The sequence below is a fragment of the Salmo salar genome, chromosome ssa05 (genome assembly GCF_905237065.1).
Source record: "Salmo salar chromosome ssa05, Ssal_v3.1, whole genome shotgun sequence".
In the NCBI taxonomy this organism is placed as follows: Eukaryota; Metazoa; Chordata; class Actinopteri; order Salmoniformes; family Salmonidae; genus Salmo; species Salmo salar.
The window spans coordinates 86,421,512-86,436,931 of record NC_059446.1 but is presented as its reverse complement, the minus strand read 5'-3'; the positions used below and the strand labels follow the sequence as shown (position 1 = coordinate 86,436,931).

General features: G+C 44.2%; 1 protein-coding gene across 1 annotated transcript in view; it reads left to right on the top strand.

The window, feature by feature from the left end:
• LOC106596178 (thyroglobulin-like) overlaps window positions 1-15,420 on the top strand; it is a 95,990-nt gene that overhangs the window by 14,022 nt on the left and 66,548 nt on the right. Inside the window, 15 exon segments of the mRNA XM_045717770.1 lie at window positions 585-662; window positions 776-858; window positions 1,553-1,673; window positions 2,760-2,957; window positions 3,274-3,480; window positions 6,521-6,681; window positions 8,457-8,601; window positions 8,812-8,970; window positions 9,705-9,848; window positions 10,081-10,245; window positions 10,946-11,068; window positions 11,274-11,389; window positions 13,087-13,195; window positions 13,439-13,636; window positions 14,538-14,708. Of these exon segments, the coding sequence (XP_045573726.1) occupies window positions 585-662; window positions 776-858; window positions 1,553-1,673; window positions 2,760-2,957; window positions 3,274-3,480; window positions 6,521-6,681; window positions 8,457-8,601; window positions 8,812-8,970; window positions 9,705-9,848; window positions 10,081-10,245; window positions 10,946-11,068; window positions 11,274-11,389; window positions 13,087-13,195; window positions 13,439-13,636; window positions 14,538-14,708 (2,178 nt within the window).

Sequence of the window (15,420 nt, the reverse complement as noted above, 5' to 3'; positions counted from 1 at the left end):
TATATTGACTGAGTTGAAACTGTCTCCAGGTCAGTGTTATATTGACTGAGTTGAAACTGTCTCCAGGTCAGTGTTATATTGACTGAGTTGTAACTGTCTCCAGGTCAGTGTTATATTGACTGAGTTGAAACTGTCTCCAGGTCAGTGTTATATTGACTGAGTTGAAACTGTCTCCAGGTCAGTGTTATATTGACTGAGTTGTAACTGTCTCCAGGTCAGTGTTATATTGACTGAGTTGTAACTGTCTCCAGGTCAGTGTTATATTGACTGAGTTGTAACTGTCTCCAGGTCAGTGTTATATTGACTGAGTTGTAACTGTCTCCAGGTCAGTGTTATATTGACTGAGTTGAAACTGTCTCCAGGTCGGTGTTATATTGACTGAGTTGATACTGTCTCCAGGTCGGTGTTATATTGACTGAGTTGATACTGTCTCCAGGTCAGTGTTATATTGACTGAGTTGTAACTGTCTCCAGGTCAGTGTTATATTGACTGAGTTGAAACTGTCTCCAGGTCAGTGTTATATTGACTGAGTTGAAACTGTCTCCAGGTCGGTGTTATATTGACTGAGTTGAAACTGTCTCCAGGTCAGTGTTGGTGTGTGGATGAGGAAGGAGGATACATCCCAGCTTCCCTGACCAGTCGCTCCCTGCAGAGACCACAGTGTAAGACAGGACATTATATAGTTTCTCACTGACTTTCTTTGTTCTGTATGTAAGGATAGCACTCCTGTTGAATTATTTGAGTTGTTTTCTGGAAATCTCCTCTCGTCTTCCAGGCCAGACCCGGTGTCAGAGAGGTTATGCTCAGGCTCTGCTCTCTGACTGGACACAGTCCTCCTACATCCCGACTTGTGAACTGGTGAATATCCTCACCAGAATGTTGAGCATAAATATCAGGAAATTGATTAGCTTTGTTTTATTCTGCCGTAATTCTGCTCTGTCTGTCTCCTTGCTGTAACTCGTGTCTGTCTCCTTGCTGTAATTTCTGTCTGTCTCCTCCTTGCTGTAACTTCTGTCGGTCTCCTCCTTGCTGTAACTTCTGTCGGTCTCCTCCTTGCTGTAACTTCTGTCGGTCTCCTCCTTGCTGTAACTTCTGTCGGTCTCCTCCTTGCTGTAACTTCTGTCGGTCTCCTCCTTGCTGTAACTTCTGTCGGTCTCCTCCTTGCTGTAACTTTTGTCTGTCTCCTCCTTGCTGTAACTTCTGTCTGTCTCCTCCTTGCTGTAACTTCTGTCTGTCTCCTCCTTGCTGTAACTTCTGTCGGTCTCCTCCTTGCTGTAACTTCTGTCGGTCTCCTCCTTGCTGTAACTTCTGTCTGTCTCCTCCTTGCTGTAACTTCTGTCGGTCTCCTCCTTGCTGTAACTTCTGTCGGTCTCCTCCTTGCTGTAACTTCTGCCGGTCTCCTCCTTGCTGTAACTTCTGTCTGTGTCTCTGAGGGGTTGGTATAAAGCACAACACCAGTTTCTATTGGACAATAAAGTCTTCTTCTATTGTCCTGTATGTACAGTATGTGTCCTTGATACCAGTGGTTGTGGTGCTGTCTGTGTGTTTCCAGAGTGGCCAGTTCTCTGTGCTCCAGAAGGGGTCTTCAGGTGGAGGTGGAGCCTGGTGTGTCAGTCCTGTTTCTGGGGAAACCATCCAGCCTGCTACCCTGAGTCCCAGTGGAGACCTCACATGTACTGACATGTTTAACACACTCCACATATAGCAATAAATCACTTATAACAATCAATCACATATAACCATCAATCACATATAACAGTCAATCACTTATAACAATGAATCACATATAACAATCAATCACTTATAACAATCAATCACATATAACAATCAATCACTTATAACAATCAATCACATATAACAATCAATCACATATAACAATCAATCACATATAACAATCAATCACATATAACAGTCAATCACTTATAACAATCAATCATATATAGCAGTCAATCACTTATAACAATCAATCACATATAGCAATCAATCACTTATAACAATCAATCACATATAACAATCAATCACTTATAACAATCAATCACATATAACAATCAATCACTTATAACAATCAATCACATATAACAATCAATCACATATAGCAATCAATCACTTATAACAATCAATCACATATAGCAATCAATCACTTATAACAATCAATCACATATAACAATCAATCACTTATAACAATCAATCACATATAACAATCAATCACTTATAACAATCAATCACATATAACAATCAATCACATATAACAATCAATCACATATAACAATCAATCACTTATAACAATCAATCACATATAACAATCAATCACATATAACAATCAATCACTTATAACAATCAATCACTTATAACAATCAATCACATATAACAATCAATCACATATAACAATCAATCACTTATAACAATCAATCACTTATAACAATCAATCACATATAACAATCACTTATAACAATCAATCACTTATAACAATCAATCACTTATAACAATCAATCACATATAACAATCACATATAACAATCAATCACATAACAATCAATCACATAGTGATTCAACCATTTTGGGACAGACATGTTCATATACTTCACTTTGAAGAAATATCATTTAATTTTATAACACATTGTATATCAAGTCCATCTGAAGGACTCAACTATTTCACATCTTGTAAGCTGTCTGCAATTTGCTAAATCAAAAGGTTGAACATGTAAAACAGGATGATATTTTTAAAGCCATCTCCTCGTCTGTCCCCATGTGTGTGTCTAGGTCCTAGCTGGTGCCAGTTGTTGAAAGACAGAGGTCAGTCTGTGGTGGGTTATGAGGCGGAGTGCCAGGTGGATGGAAGGCTGTTCTCCCCGCTGCAGTGTGACCAGACAGACTGCTGGTGTGTGTCTCAGACTGACGGACAGGAGCTGCCTGGAACCAGGACCCCACGTGGCACGGGGAAGACCCCAGCCTGTGACAGTAAGTCTGGTATATATGTACTGGATGTTTAAAGATGGCCGCAGGTGCTTTGTAAACACATACTCTGTACATAAGCACACACACACACACACACACACACACACACACACACACACACACACACACACACACACACACACACACACACACAGGAAAGAGTTTAGTTGGCCCATAACAATATCCCATCTGTTACCAAAAGCTTATTCTAGCTGTACAAAAGAGAGACAAACACTTCATATTAAAAGTCACTATTTATTTACTCATCTCAGTAAAACTTTGTCTTCCATCTAATTACCTATGTTCTCTCTGTCTCCAGGTCCCCAGTGTCCCTCTCCGTTCTCTGACACCATCGTTACCCACGGTGACGTGGTCTGTCACTCTGACGTGATTGGTGGCCAGCAGAACTGTGAACTCATCTGTCACCTGGGTTACGAAAGCGCTCTTCCTGTGAACATGCAGTTATTGTGTGACGTGGAGACCAGAGCCTGGGTGACAGAGGCCCCACTTCCTCAAGCCTGCCAGAGTAACTAACCACACACCACATTAAACAAACACCCCATATTCTGTCTGTCTGTCTGGCTGGCTTTCTCCCTCTCTCTGGCTCTGTACAGTAGAGATTTTTTATTATCCCTAAAATGCAATATGTCTATCTCTATCTGTGTCTCGCTCTATCTATCTCTCTGTCTCTCTCTGTGTCTCTATCTGTCTCTCTCACTCTCTCTCTCACACGCTCTCTCTGTCTGTCTCTCTCTGTATCTCACTCTATCTGTCTCTCTCTCTCTCTCTCTCTCTCTCTCTCTCTCTCTCTCTTTCTCGCCATCTCTCGCTCTCTCTCTCTTTCTCCCTCTCTCTCGTTCTCTCTCTCTCTCCGAGAGTATCTCTGTCTCTCTCTCAATTTCTGAATATTCAAACCGTATTGGGACTTCTGGTTTGCCTCAATGACCTAGGAAATTATCTCAAGCTTCCTGTTAAAAGATGTAACTTCTGCCAAGCTTAACATGATCTGATTTAGCAGATGTACACAGTATGTAGTCTAACACAGAATGACCAGACCTCCACAGTGTGTAGTCTAACACAGAATGACCAGACCTCCACAGTGTGTAGTCTAACACAGAATGTCCAGACCTCCACAGTGTGTAGTCTAACACAGAATGACCAGACCTCCACAGTGTGTAGTCTAACACAGAATGACCAGACCTCCACAGTGTGTAGTCTAACACAGAATGACCAGACCTCCACAGTGTGTAGTCTAACACAGAATGACCAGACCTCCACAGTGTGTAGTCTAACACAGAATGACCAGACCTCCACAGTGTGTAGTCTAACACAGAATGACCAGACCTCCACAGTGTGTAGTCTAACACAGAATGACCAGACCTCCACAGTGTGTAGTCTAACACAGAATGACCAGACCTCCACAGTGTGTAGTCTAACACAGAATGACCAGACCTCCACAGTGTGTAGTCTAACACAGAATGACCAGACCTCCACAGTGTGTAGTCTAACACAGAATGACCAGACCTCCACAGTGTGTAGTCTAACACAGAATGACCAGACCTCCACAGTGTGTAGTCTAACACAGAATGACCAGACCTCCACAGTGTGTAGTCTAACACAGAATGACCAGACCTCCACAGTGTGTAGTCTAACACAGAATGTCCAGACCTCCACAGTGTGTAGTCTAACACAGAATGACCAGACCTCCACAGTGTGTAGTCTAACACAGAATGACCAGACCTCCACAGTGTGTAGTCTAACACAGAATGACCAGACCTCCACAGTGTGTAGTCTAACACAGAATGACCAGACCTCCACAGTGTGTAGTCTAACACAGAATGACCAGACCTCCACAGTGTGTAGTCTAACACAGAATGACCAGACCTCCACAGTGTGTAGTCTAACACAGAATGACCAGACCTCCACAGTGTGTAGTCTAACACAGAATGACCAGACCTCCACAGTGTGTAGTCTAACACAGAATGACCAGACCTCCACAGTGTGTAGTCTAACACAGAATGTCCAGACCTCCACAGTGTGTAGTCTAACACAGAATGACCAGACCTCCACAGTGTGTAGTCTAACACAGAATGACCAGACCTCCTGTCTGTCTGAAAAACAGGGTAGTTGACATTCAGACATAACACTCATAGACTATCTAGTAGTGAAAGTGTCCTGATGTTAAAGGGAAGTTGTTAACTCCCTCAGTGTTCAGTTGTTGCTCATGTCTGACTGTTTACGTCTCTCTTGGACCGTTGATGCTTCACACTGTAATCAGTGCTGTGTACAGTTTGATGGAATCACTGTGTGTTTGGCAGGGCTTTGGAGTCTAGACTTCATGATGTCATGTCTCTGTGTCATGTCTCTGTGTCTGCCTCTGTGTCTGCCTCTGTGTCTGCCTCTGTGTCTGCCTCTGTGTCTGCCTCTGTGTCTGCCTCTGTGTCTGCCTCTGTGTCTGCCTCTGTGTCTGCCTCTGTGTCTGCCTCTGTGTCTGCCTCTGTGTCTGTCTCTTGTGTCATGTCTCTTGTGTCATGTCTCTTGTGTCATGTCTCTGTGTCATGTCTCTGTGTCATGTCTCTGTGTCATGTCTCTGTGTCTGTCTCTGTGTCTGTCTCTTATGTCATGTCTCTTATGTCATGTCTCTGTGTCTGTCTCTGTGTCTGTCTCTTATGTCATGTCTCTGTGTCTGTCTCTGTGTCTGTCTCTGTGTCTGTCTCTGTGTCTGTCTGTGTCTGTCTCTGTCTCTGTCTCTGTGTCATGTCTCTGTCTCTGTGTCTGTCTCTGTGTCTGTGTCTGTCTCTGTGTCTGTCTCTGTGTCTGTCTCTGTGTCTGTCTCTGTGTCTGTCTCTGTGTCATGTCTCTGTGTCATGTCTCTGTGTCATGACACATGTGTCTGTCTCTTATGTCATGTCTCTGTGTCTGTCTCTGTGTCTGTCTGTGTCTGTCTCTGTCTCTGTCTCTGTGTCATGTCTCTGTCTCTGTGTCTGTGTCTGTCTCTGTGTCTGTCTCTGTGTCTGTCTCTGTGTCTGTCTCTGTGTCTGTCTCTGTGTCTGTCTCTGTGTCTGTCTCTGTGTCTGTCTCTGTGTCATGTCTCTGTGTCATGTCTCTGTGTCATGTCTCTGTGTCATGTGTCTGTCTCTTATGTCATGTCTCTGTGTCTGTCTCTGTGTCTGTCTCTGTGTCATGTCTCTGTGTCATGTCTCTGTGTCATGTCTCTGTGTCATGTGTCTGTCTCTTATGTCATGTCTCTGTGTCTGTCTCTGTGTCTGTCTGTGTCTGTCTCTGTCTCTGTCTCTGTGTCATGTCTCTGTCTCTGTGTCTGTGTCTGTCTCTGTGTCTGTCTCTGTGTCTGTCTCTGTGTCTGTCTCTGTGTCTGTCTCTGTGTCTGTCTCTGTGTCTGTCTCTGTGTCTGTCTCTGTGTCTGTCTCTGTGTCTGTCTCTGTGTCTGTCTCTGTGTCTGTCTCTGTGTCTGTCTCTGTGTCTGTGTCTGTCTCTGTGTCTGTCTCTGTGTCTGTCTCTGTGTCTGTCTCTGTGTCTGTCTCTGTGTCTGTCTCTGTGTGTTCCAGGACTTCAGGTGCTGCAAACCATCCAGACCTCTGTGGTGCTCCAGCTCGCCCTGCCTCCAGGCCAGGGACCCTGCAGCTCCACCCTCCACTCCAGCCTGCAGATCTCTCTACTCCACGACATGAGGGCCAAGGGTCTCTGCAGCCTGCAGGTTGGTGTGTGTGTGTGTGTGTGTGTGTGTGTGTGTGTGTGTGTGTGTGTGTGTGTGTGTGTTTTCTGAATGTCTGCTATCTACTGTTTCAATAACAGATAGTGAAACCATGTGTAACTTGCTTTGAATGGAAAGGTGCCTGCAGGAGATATTCCTGAACTAATGCAAAACATACGTTCTTAGAAAACACTAAACTCATTAACTACAGATGTATTCATAAACACAGCCCTATACGCTCTCTAGACAATATACATGCATGATTTATTGATTTAATGATATGGACTGTTTTGTACGACAGCTAGTTGTCTATAGTTGACTAATGAAGCCTTGTCTGAGACAGAACTGTAGCGTAAAGCAGCTTGATGCACAACCACTGGACAGGAAGCTAGTTGGCTAGCTACAGATGTAGGATCTTCATTTGAGCCAGTTTGCTAGAGCAGGAAAATAGTCCTCCAGCAACAGGAAATATTCATTATTATGTGGATTATAATTAATGAGCAATTTTTTTAAGGGTTGATATCTTTTTCATAAAGGAAAATCAAGTCTGAAAGTGGGAATTACAAACTTCAGAAGCCTTTTTAAACCTCAAATACTTTTCAAATGTAAAATGTCCTGCATTGCAGGAAAGTTCTTCTGCAGCAGGGAGATCAAATTAAGATTGTACATCTGTACAGGTTGGCTAACTACTGTGTGTCTCTCCTGTTCTAGCTGATGTTCAGCTCTGTGTCAGTGTGTGATGAGTCTGTACAGGTTGGCTAACTACTGTGTGTCTCTCCTGTTCTAGCTGATGTTCAGCTCTGTGTCAGTGTGTGATGAGTCTGTACAGGTTGGCTAACTACTGTGTCTCTCCTGTTCTAGCTGATGTTCAGCTCTGTGTCAGTGTGTGATGAGTCTGTACAGGTTGGCTAACTACTGTGTGTCTCTCCTGTTCTAGCTGATGTTCAGCTCTGTGTCAGTGTGTGATGAGTCTGTACAGGTTGGCTAACTACTGTGTCTCTCCTGTTCTAGCTGATGTTCAGCTCTGTGTCAGTGTGTGATGAGTCTGTACAGGTTGGCTAACTACTGTGTCTCTCCTGTTCTAGCTGATGTTCAGCTCTGTGTCAGTGTGTGATGAGTCTGTACAGGTTGGCTAACTACTGTGACCTTCATCTCTGTGTCAGTGTGTGATGAGTCTGTACAGGTTGGCTAACTACTGTGTCTCTCCTGTTCTAGCTGATGTTCAGCTCTGTGTCAGTGTGTGATGAGTCTGTACAGGTTGGCTAACTACTGTGTCTCTCCTGTTCTAGCTGATGTTCAGCTCTGTGTCAGTGTGTGATGAGTCTGTACAGGTTGGCTAACTACTGTGACCTTCATCTCTGTGTCAGTGTGTGATGAGTCTGTACAGGTTGGCTAACTACTGTGTGTCTCTCCTGTCTACTTTTCAGCTCTGTGTCAGTGTGTGATGAGTCTGTACAGGTTGGCTAACTACTGTGTGTCTCTCCTGTTCTAGCTGATGTTCAGCTCTGTGTCAGTGTGTGATGAGTCTGTACAGGTTGGCTAACTACTGTGTCTCTCCTGTTCTAGCTGATGTTCAGCTCTGTGTCAGTGTGTGATGAGTCTGTACAGGTTGGCTAACTACTGTGTGTCTCTCCTGTTCTAGCTGATGTTCAGCTCTGTGTCAGTGTGTGATGAGTCTGTACAGGTTGGCTAACTACTGTGTCTCTCCTGTTCTAGCTGATGTTCAGCTCTGTGTCAGTGTGTGATGAGTCTGTACAGGTTGGCTAACTACTGTGTCTCTCCTGTTCTAGCTGATGTTCAGCTCTGTGTCAGTGTGTGATGAGTCGTCCGTCTCTGTAGAGTGTGTGAGTGAGGAAAGTGTCAGTGTTCAGGTCAGCTGGAGGGCTCTTCTCTCAGACCTTCCTGTCTCTGTTCTGCCAGACCTGCATGACGTCGGTAAGGAGCACAGACAATATTTCTCAATGAAAGCCACAAATACTGTCTCACACCCCTTAAATATGTCTCAAGACTAGTTTCTGCATTTTAAACTTTGACTTTGTGTGTATATTTTATTGGAGGTGTGCAACGCGCCTTTTCATGTTTCATTGAATGGTACAACAGAAGTATTTGTGGAATGTAAGTCATTAGTGAATCATCTGTTTCCAGATGTGGCGCTCAGTGAGGACAGGCTGTTGGATGGGCTGCTAGGCCTGATGGGTAGTGACCCCTACCGCTCCCTCTTGACATCTGAACCCAGAGTCCTCTCTACCTCAGCACCTGACTTTGGCTGTTCCAATGGCTACCAGCGTGTTGGAACAGGATGTGGTACGTCCTTATTACCTGTCCCCCTAAAACACAACCTGGCCTGAACTACTGTATATCAGTTCATATGAAATAAAAGTGCATACTTACTGATTTACTAAAGGTCACGACCCGGATGACAGCATTATTAGTAACTGAATGTATAACACACACCCTCCCTTTCTCTCTCTCTCTCTTTTCTCTCTCTCCTCTCTCCTCTCCTCTCTCTCTCTTCTCTCTCTCCTCTCTCTCTATCCCCTTCTCCATCTTTCTTTTCTCTCTCTTGCTCTCTCTCTTTCTCTCTCTTTTCTCTCTCTCTCTCTCTCTCTCTCTTCGCTCCCCCTCATCTTTCTTTTCTCTCTCTCTCCTCTCTCCATCTTTCTTTTCTCTCTCTCTCCCTCTCTCTCTCTCCTCTCTCTCATCTTTCTTTTCTCTCTCTCTCCCTCTCTCTCTCATCTTTCTTTTCTCTCTCTCTCCCTCTCTCCCTCCATCTTTCTTTTCTCCCTCTCTCCCTCTCTCTCTCTCTCTCTCTCTCCCTCTCCTCTCTCTCTCTCCCTCCACCTTTCTTTTCTATCTCTCCCTCCATCTTTCTTTTCTCTCACTCGCTCTTTTCTCTCTCTTTCCCTCCATCTTTCTTTTCTCCCTCTATTTCCTCTTTCCCTCTCTCGCCCCTCTCTCTTTCTCTCTCTCTCTCTCTCTCTCTCTCTCTCTCTCTCTCTCTCTCTCTCTCTCTCTCTCTCTCTCTCTCCCTCCTATAGTGGTGTGTCCTGCGGGTATGTTTTCCAGTGGAGGTGTGTGTTCTCCCTGTCCTCAGGGCTCCTACCAAGACCAGGAGGGGACAGACTTCTGTACCATGTGTCCTAAAGGCACGTCCTCTAACGGAGCTTCCACTGCCGCACACTGTGAGTGAGGAGATGGGAAACATGGACCTCTTTGGGTTCCTTATTACCGCTGGGCTTCTGTTGCTCAGCTCACCCAGTGTTTGAGAGCATTGGGGAGTATATTTGACTTTATTATTATGTAGATCTATGATATTTACTAAGGTCTTGGACCATCGTCCTATCCCCTAAACATAGGCAGCTTAACTGCTCAATTCACCCACGGTTGTTTATATGAGTTTTTTGCAATGTCCAGGTTTGACAGAGTGCCAGCGCAGTGACCTGATGTGTTCAGAGGGAGGGGACTTCCTGTTGGCCCAGCAGGACATCCAGACCAGGAGGTGGCGCTGTGTGACGTCCAGCGGAGAGCAGCTGGAGTGGACAACCACTGGCCAGCCTCTGTCTGAGGGAGAATGTTCAGGTACTGTCTGGGTCAGCGTTTTAAGAACAAAGAGTCTCTTGTATTGCTGCCCCAGAAAGTGAATGTATTGTCTCTGTGGACTGGAAACAAACAAACAGTTTGAGCGAGAAGTTCTTAGTCAGGTGACTCAGGTCTATTTGAAGTTTTTTATGGACCAGTGTTTTAACACATGGCTGAAACATCAATAGATACCTGAGTCACACTGTACGCGTCCCAAATGGAGCCATACTTCCTATTTTGGCCAGGGACCATTGGGCTTTGGTCAAAAGTAGTGTACTGCATAGGGTGCCAGTTGGACCACTTCCTGTGACTCAGGTTCTGTCTGAGGATCACTAGAGAGAGACTAAACCTAGGAATCATGCTCAACAATGTTATTAGGATTTGAAGAGTTTTGTGTGTGACCTCTACTTGTGCTGCTATGCTCTTAGTCAACAGTTCAAAGTTGCAACCTTTCTTGTACTTTATTTTTTATTTTTTTAACTAAAAGGAACTCATATTACGTCAAGTGGTATATTTATACATATTATATATACAGTACAGGAATGACTGAAGTGCTAGAGTAATGTCAATTTGTTGTGTAAGCAAGAGAAAAACATTCAAAAACAAAAAAATGAATTTGTGAAGTTTGTCTATTTTTGTGTGTCAAGACACCTTCATTTTGTTGTTGTGTATCCTAATGTTTCCATTTCTCCTTCTGCAGTTCTGGAGAGGTTTGAGACAGTTCCCAGATCAGCGTTTTCTCCAGCAGCAGAAGACTATGTTGTCCTCAGCTCAGAGACGTCAGACACGACCATGGAGAAACAACTCAGGACGTGTGTGTTAGGTGAGGTCATCCTTTTCCACAATAAAAGGATGTGTCACAAATGGCACCCGATTCCCTGTAGCGTGAGTTCCTTACTACAGGCCTATGGTCCCTGGTCAAAAGTCATACACTATATAGGGAATAGGGTGCAATTTCTGACGCACTACGTGTTTATATACCAAAACCACTAGTGTAAAACATTGGTTATGTTTGTGTCAATCCCCAGCTTGTGCCCAGGTCCAGACTTGTCTTTACGTTGTCCTTTACGCAGAAGAAGGACAAAGTCACTGTGAACTCTACAGCACCGACGCTGCTAACATCCAATGCGAAACCTCTGAGCAAGTATGGGACGTCCACAATCTGTCTTTTTCTCCCTCCACAGTATGGACCTGTCCCAAATGGAACCCACATTTCTTATATAGTGCTCTGTGGGCTCTGGTCAAAAGCAGTGGTGGAAAAAGGACTCAATTGGTATACTTGAGTCAAAGTAAAGGTACCTTAATAGAAAATAACTCAAGTAAAAGTGAAAGTCATTCATAATTGATATAAGTAGTAAAGTACAGAAACCCTAAAAAACTACTTAAGTAGTACTTTAAAGTATTTTTACTGAAGTACTTTACACCACTGGTCAAAGGCAGTGCTCTATAAAGGGTGTAGGGTGATATTTGGGAAGCAACCTATGTCATGGACCCCTGATTCACATTACAGGAGATAGAAGAGGGTTACAGGGTCATTAGCTGGCTCTGGACCCCTGATTCACATTACAGGAGATAGAAGAGGGTTACAGGGTCATTAGAGCTCTGGACCCCTGATTCACACTACAGGATATAGAAGAGGGTTACAGGGTCATTAGCTGGCTCTGGACCCCTGATTCACATTACAGGAGATAGAAGAGGGTTACAGGGTCATTAGAGCTCTGGACCCCTGATTCACACTACAGGATATAGGAGAGGGTTACAGGGTCATTAGAGCTCTGGACCCCTGATTCACACTACAGGAGATAGAAGAGGGTTACAGGGTCATTAGAGCTCTGGACCCCTGATTCACACTACAGGATATAGAAGAGGCTTACAGGGTCATTAGGGCTCTGGACCCCTGATTCACACTACAGGAGATAGAAGAGGGTTACAGGGTCATTAGGGCTCTGGACCCCTGATTCACACTACAGGATATAGAAGAGGGTTACAGGGTCATTAGAGCTCTGGACCCCTGATTCACACTACAGGAGATAGAAGAGGGTTACAGGGTCATTAGGGCTCTGGACCCCTGATTCACACTACAGGATATAGAAGAGGGTTACAGGGTCATTAGAGCTCTGGACCCCTGATTCACACTACAGGAGATAGAAGAGGGTTACAGGGTCATTAGGGCTCTGGACCCCTGATTCACACTACAGGATATAGAAGAGGGTTACAGGGTCATTAGAGCTCTGGACCCCTGATTCACACTACAGGAGATAGAAGAGGGTTACAGGGTCATTAGGGCTCTGGACCCCTGATTCACACTACAGGAGATAGAAGAGGGTTACAGGGTCATTAGGGCTCTGGACCCCTGATTCACACTACAGGAGATAGAAGAGGGTTACAGGGTCATTAGGGCTCTGGACCCCTGATTCACACTACAGGAGATAGAAGAGGGTTACAGGGTCATTAGAGCTCTGGACCCCTGATTCACACTACAGGAGATAGAAGAGGGTTACAGGGTCATTAGGGCTCTGGACCCCTGATTCACACTACAGGAGATAGAAGAGGGTTACAGGGTCATTAGGGCTCTGGACCCCTGATTCACACTACAGGAGATAGAAGAGGGTTACAGGGTCATTAGGGCTCATCTAATCAAACAAGGAACATCACTATAATCTCTCAGAAATGTTACTATCGCATTATATTCAATTATTCATCGCAGAACAAATCAACACACCAAATTGACATAGTAGGTTTGATGTTTTTGAAACTGTTTGGCTGTAACTGCTGTTTCCATTTGATATTGTTGGGTGTGTGATAACTTTTTCAAGTGTCCCCTTTCCTTGTGATTCCCAGACCAAAGGGTTCCTGGGAAATGCAGGTGCTGATATGTTCCAGAACCTGAGCTGTTCTCTGAAGGTGAACGGGGCTGACAGACGGAACGTCACGGTCATCAGGAAGAAAGGTTCAGTATGAGCTTGTTTGTCCTCTTATAAAGTGACTCTGCTGAAATCCACAACGTCCATCCTGTTCTTTGTGCTCCCCTCTCATAACAGTCCATGAAGTCCTCTCTCTCTAGCTCCTCTCAATAGAATAAGGAATTCACCTACTGTACAATCAGACATGAATCTATTTAATTTTTTCCTGCTTCAAATGCAGCTGCGTTTCTCTACCAAACCATGAGAATCAGTCTCTCTCTGTATCATAGGTCATGAATTCACCAGTAAGGCCCAGAAGACCTTTGAAAGGTTGAGTTTCCGTAAGGCCAGTTCTGGTGTGTACCATACCATGGTGTTTGCAGCTGAAAGAACCACTCTGACCGACGTCCATCGTTTCTGTCAGGACGAGTGTACCCGGAACACCTGCTGTGATGGCTTCATCCTCAACCAGAACGTTCTCAACGGAGGTAAAAGGCTGTAGGCTGAGTGCCAGTCTGTTTGTGCTAGCATGCCCAACTGCTTGTCATGCCAAGACATCAATGGAGTGGACAAGAGCACAAACGGACCGAGCTAAAAAGGCTGTGTCATATGTGAAGACAGCATCCAGAACCACGTTGTGTGATGCTGCTTAGTGAGGAAGCTCATACACTTATTGAATCTTAGCCAATTTCCAATAGGTTGGATATTTAAGCAATAAGGCCTGAGGGGGTGTGGTATATGGCCAATATAACACGGCTAAGGGCTGTTTAAAAAAATATATATATATCCTTTATTCAACCTTTATCTAACCAAGTCAGTTAAGAACAAATTCTTATTTACAATGATGGCCTACCCGGCCAAACCCGGAAGACGCTGGGCCAATTGTGCACCGCCCTATGGGACTCCCAATCACGGCCGGATGTGATACAGCCTGGAATTGAACCAGGACCTGTAGTGACGCCTCTAGCACTGAGATGCAGTGCCTTAGACCGCTGCGCCACTCTGGAGCCTTAAGATACAGCCCTTAGACGTGTTATATTGGCCATATATCTCTAACTCCCGAGGTGCCTTATTGCTATCATAAACTGGTTACCAACATAATTAGAGCAGTAAAAATACATGTTTTGTCATACCCATGGTATATGGTCTAATATACCACGGCTTTCAGCCAATCAGCATTCAGGGCTCGAACCACCCAGTTTATAAAAACCAATGCACATCCTGAACCAATGTAAATCTCAATATATTATATTTTATTATCATTGATGAGCAATTAAATTCTTGACATCTCCCCCTCTCCTCTCTCTCTCTCTCTCTCTCTCTCTCTCTCTCTCTCTCTCTCTCTCTCTCTCTCTATCATTCTGTCTCTGTCTCTCTCTGTCCATCCAGGTACCATTATGTGTGGACTGCTGAGCTACCCAGACATGTTGCTATGCAGTGAGGCAGACTGGGATGTGTCTGGCTTGGCCAAGGCTAACAGGATCTGTGGGGCTGGAGTCACCTACAACAAACTGCAGAAACAGTTCATCTTTAACTTTGGAGGACAAGACTTGACCATCAGTAAGGATATCTACCTACACTATTATCCTAACATTTAAGGACATTTTCCCAGACACAGATTAAACCTAGTCCTGGACTTAAAGCTCAATTAAGGATCTCCAATGGAAATACTTTGGGGTCAAAGACGAGGCTGAAGCTGTGTCCAGGAAACCTGCCTGTACAGTATAGGTGGACTAGATGATGATACTGTACTCTGTAACTAAGTGGTTATGAAGTGTTACTCTACTCTGTAACTAAGTGGTTATGAAGTGGTACTCTACTCTGTAACTTAGTGGTTATGAAGTGGTACTCTACTCTGTAACTAAGTGGTTATGAAGTGGTACTCTACTCTGTAACTAAGTGGTTATGAAGTGGTACTCTACTCTGTAACTTAGTGGTTATGAAGTGGTACTCTACTCTGTAACTAAGTGGTTATGAAGTGGTACTCTACTCTGTAACTTAGTGGTTATGAAGTGGTACTCTACTCTGTAACTAAGTGGTTATGAAGTGGTACTGTACTCTGTTACTAAGTGGTTATGAAGTGTTACTCTGTAACTAAGTGGTTATGAAGTGTTACTCTACTCTGTAACTAAGTGGTTATGAAGTGGTACTCTACTCTGTAACTATGTGGTTATGAAGTGTTACTATACTCTGTAACTTAGTGGTTATGAAGAGTTACTCTACTCTGTTACTATGTGGTTATGAAGTGTTACTCTACTCTGTAACTAAGTGG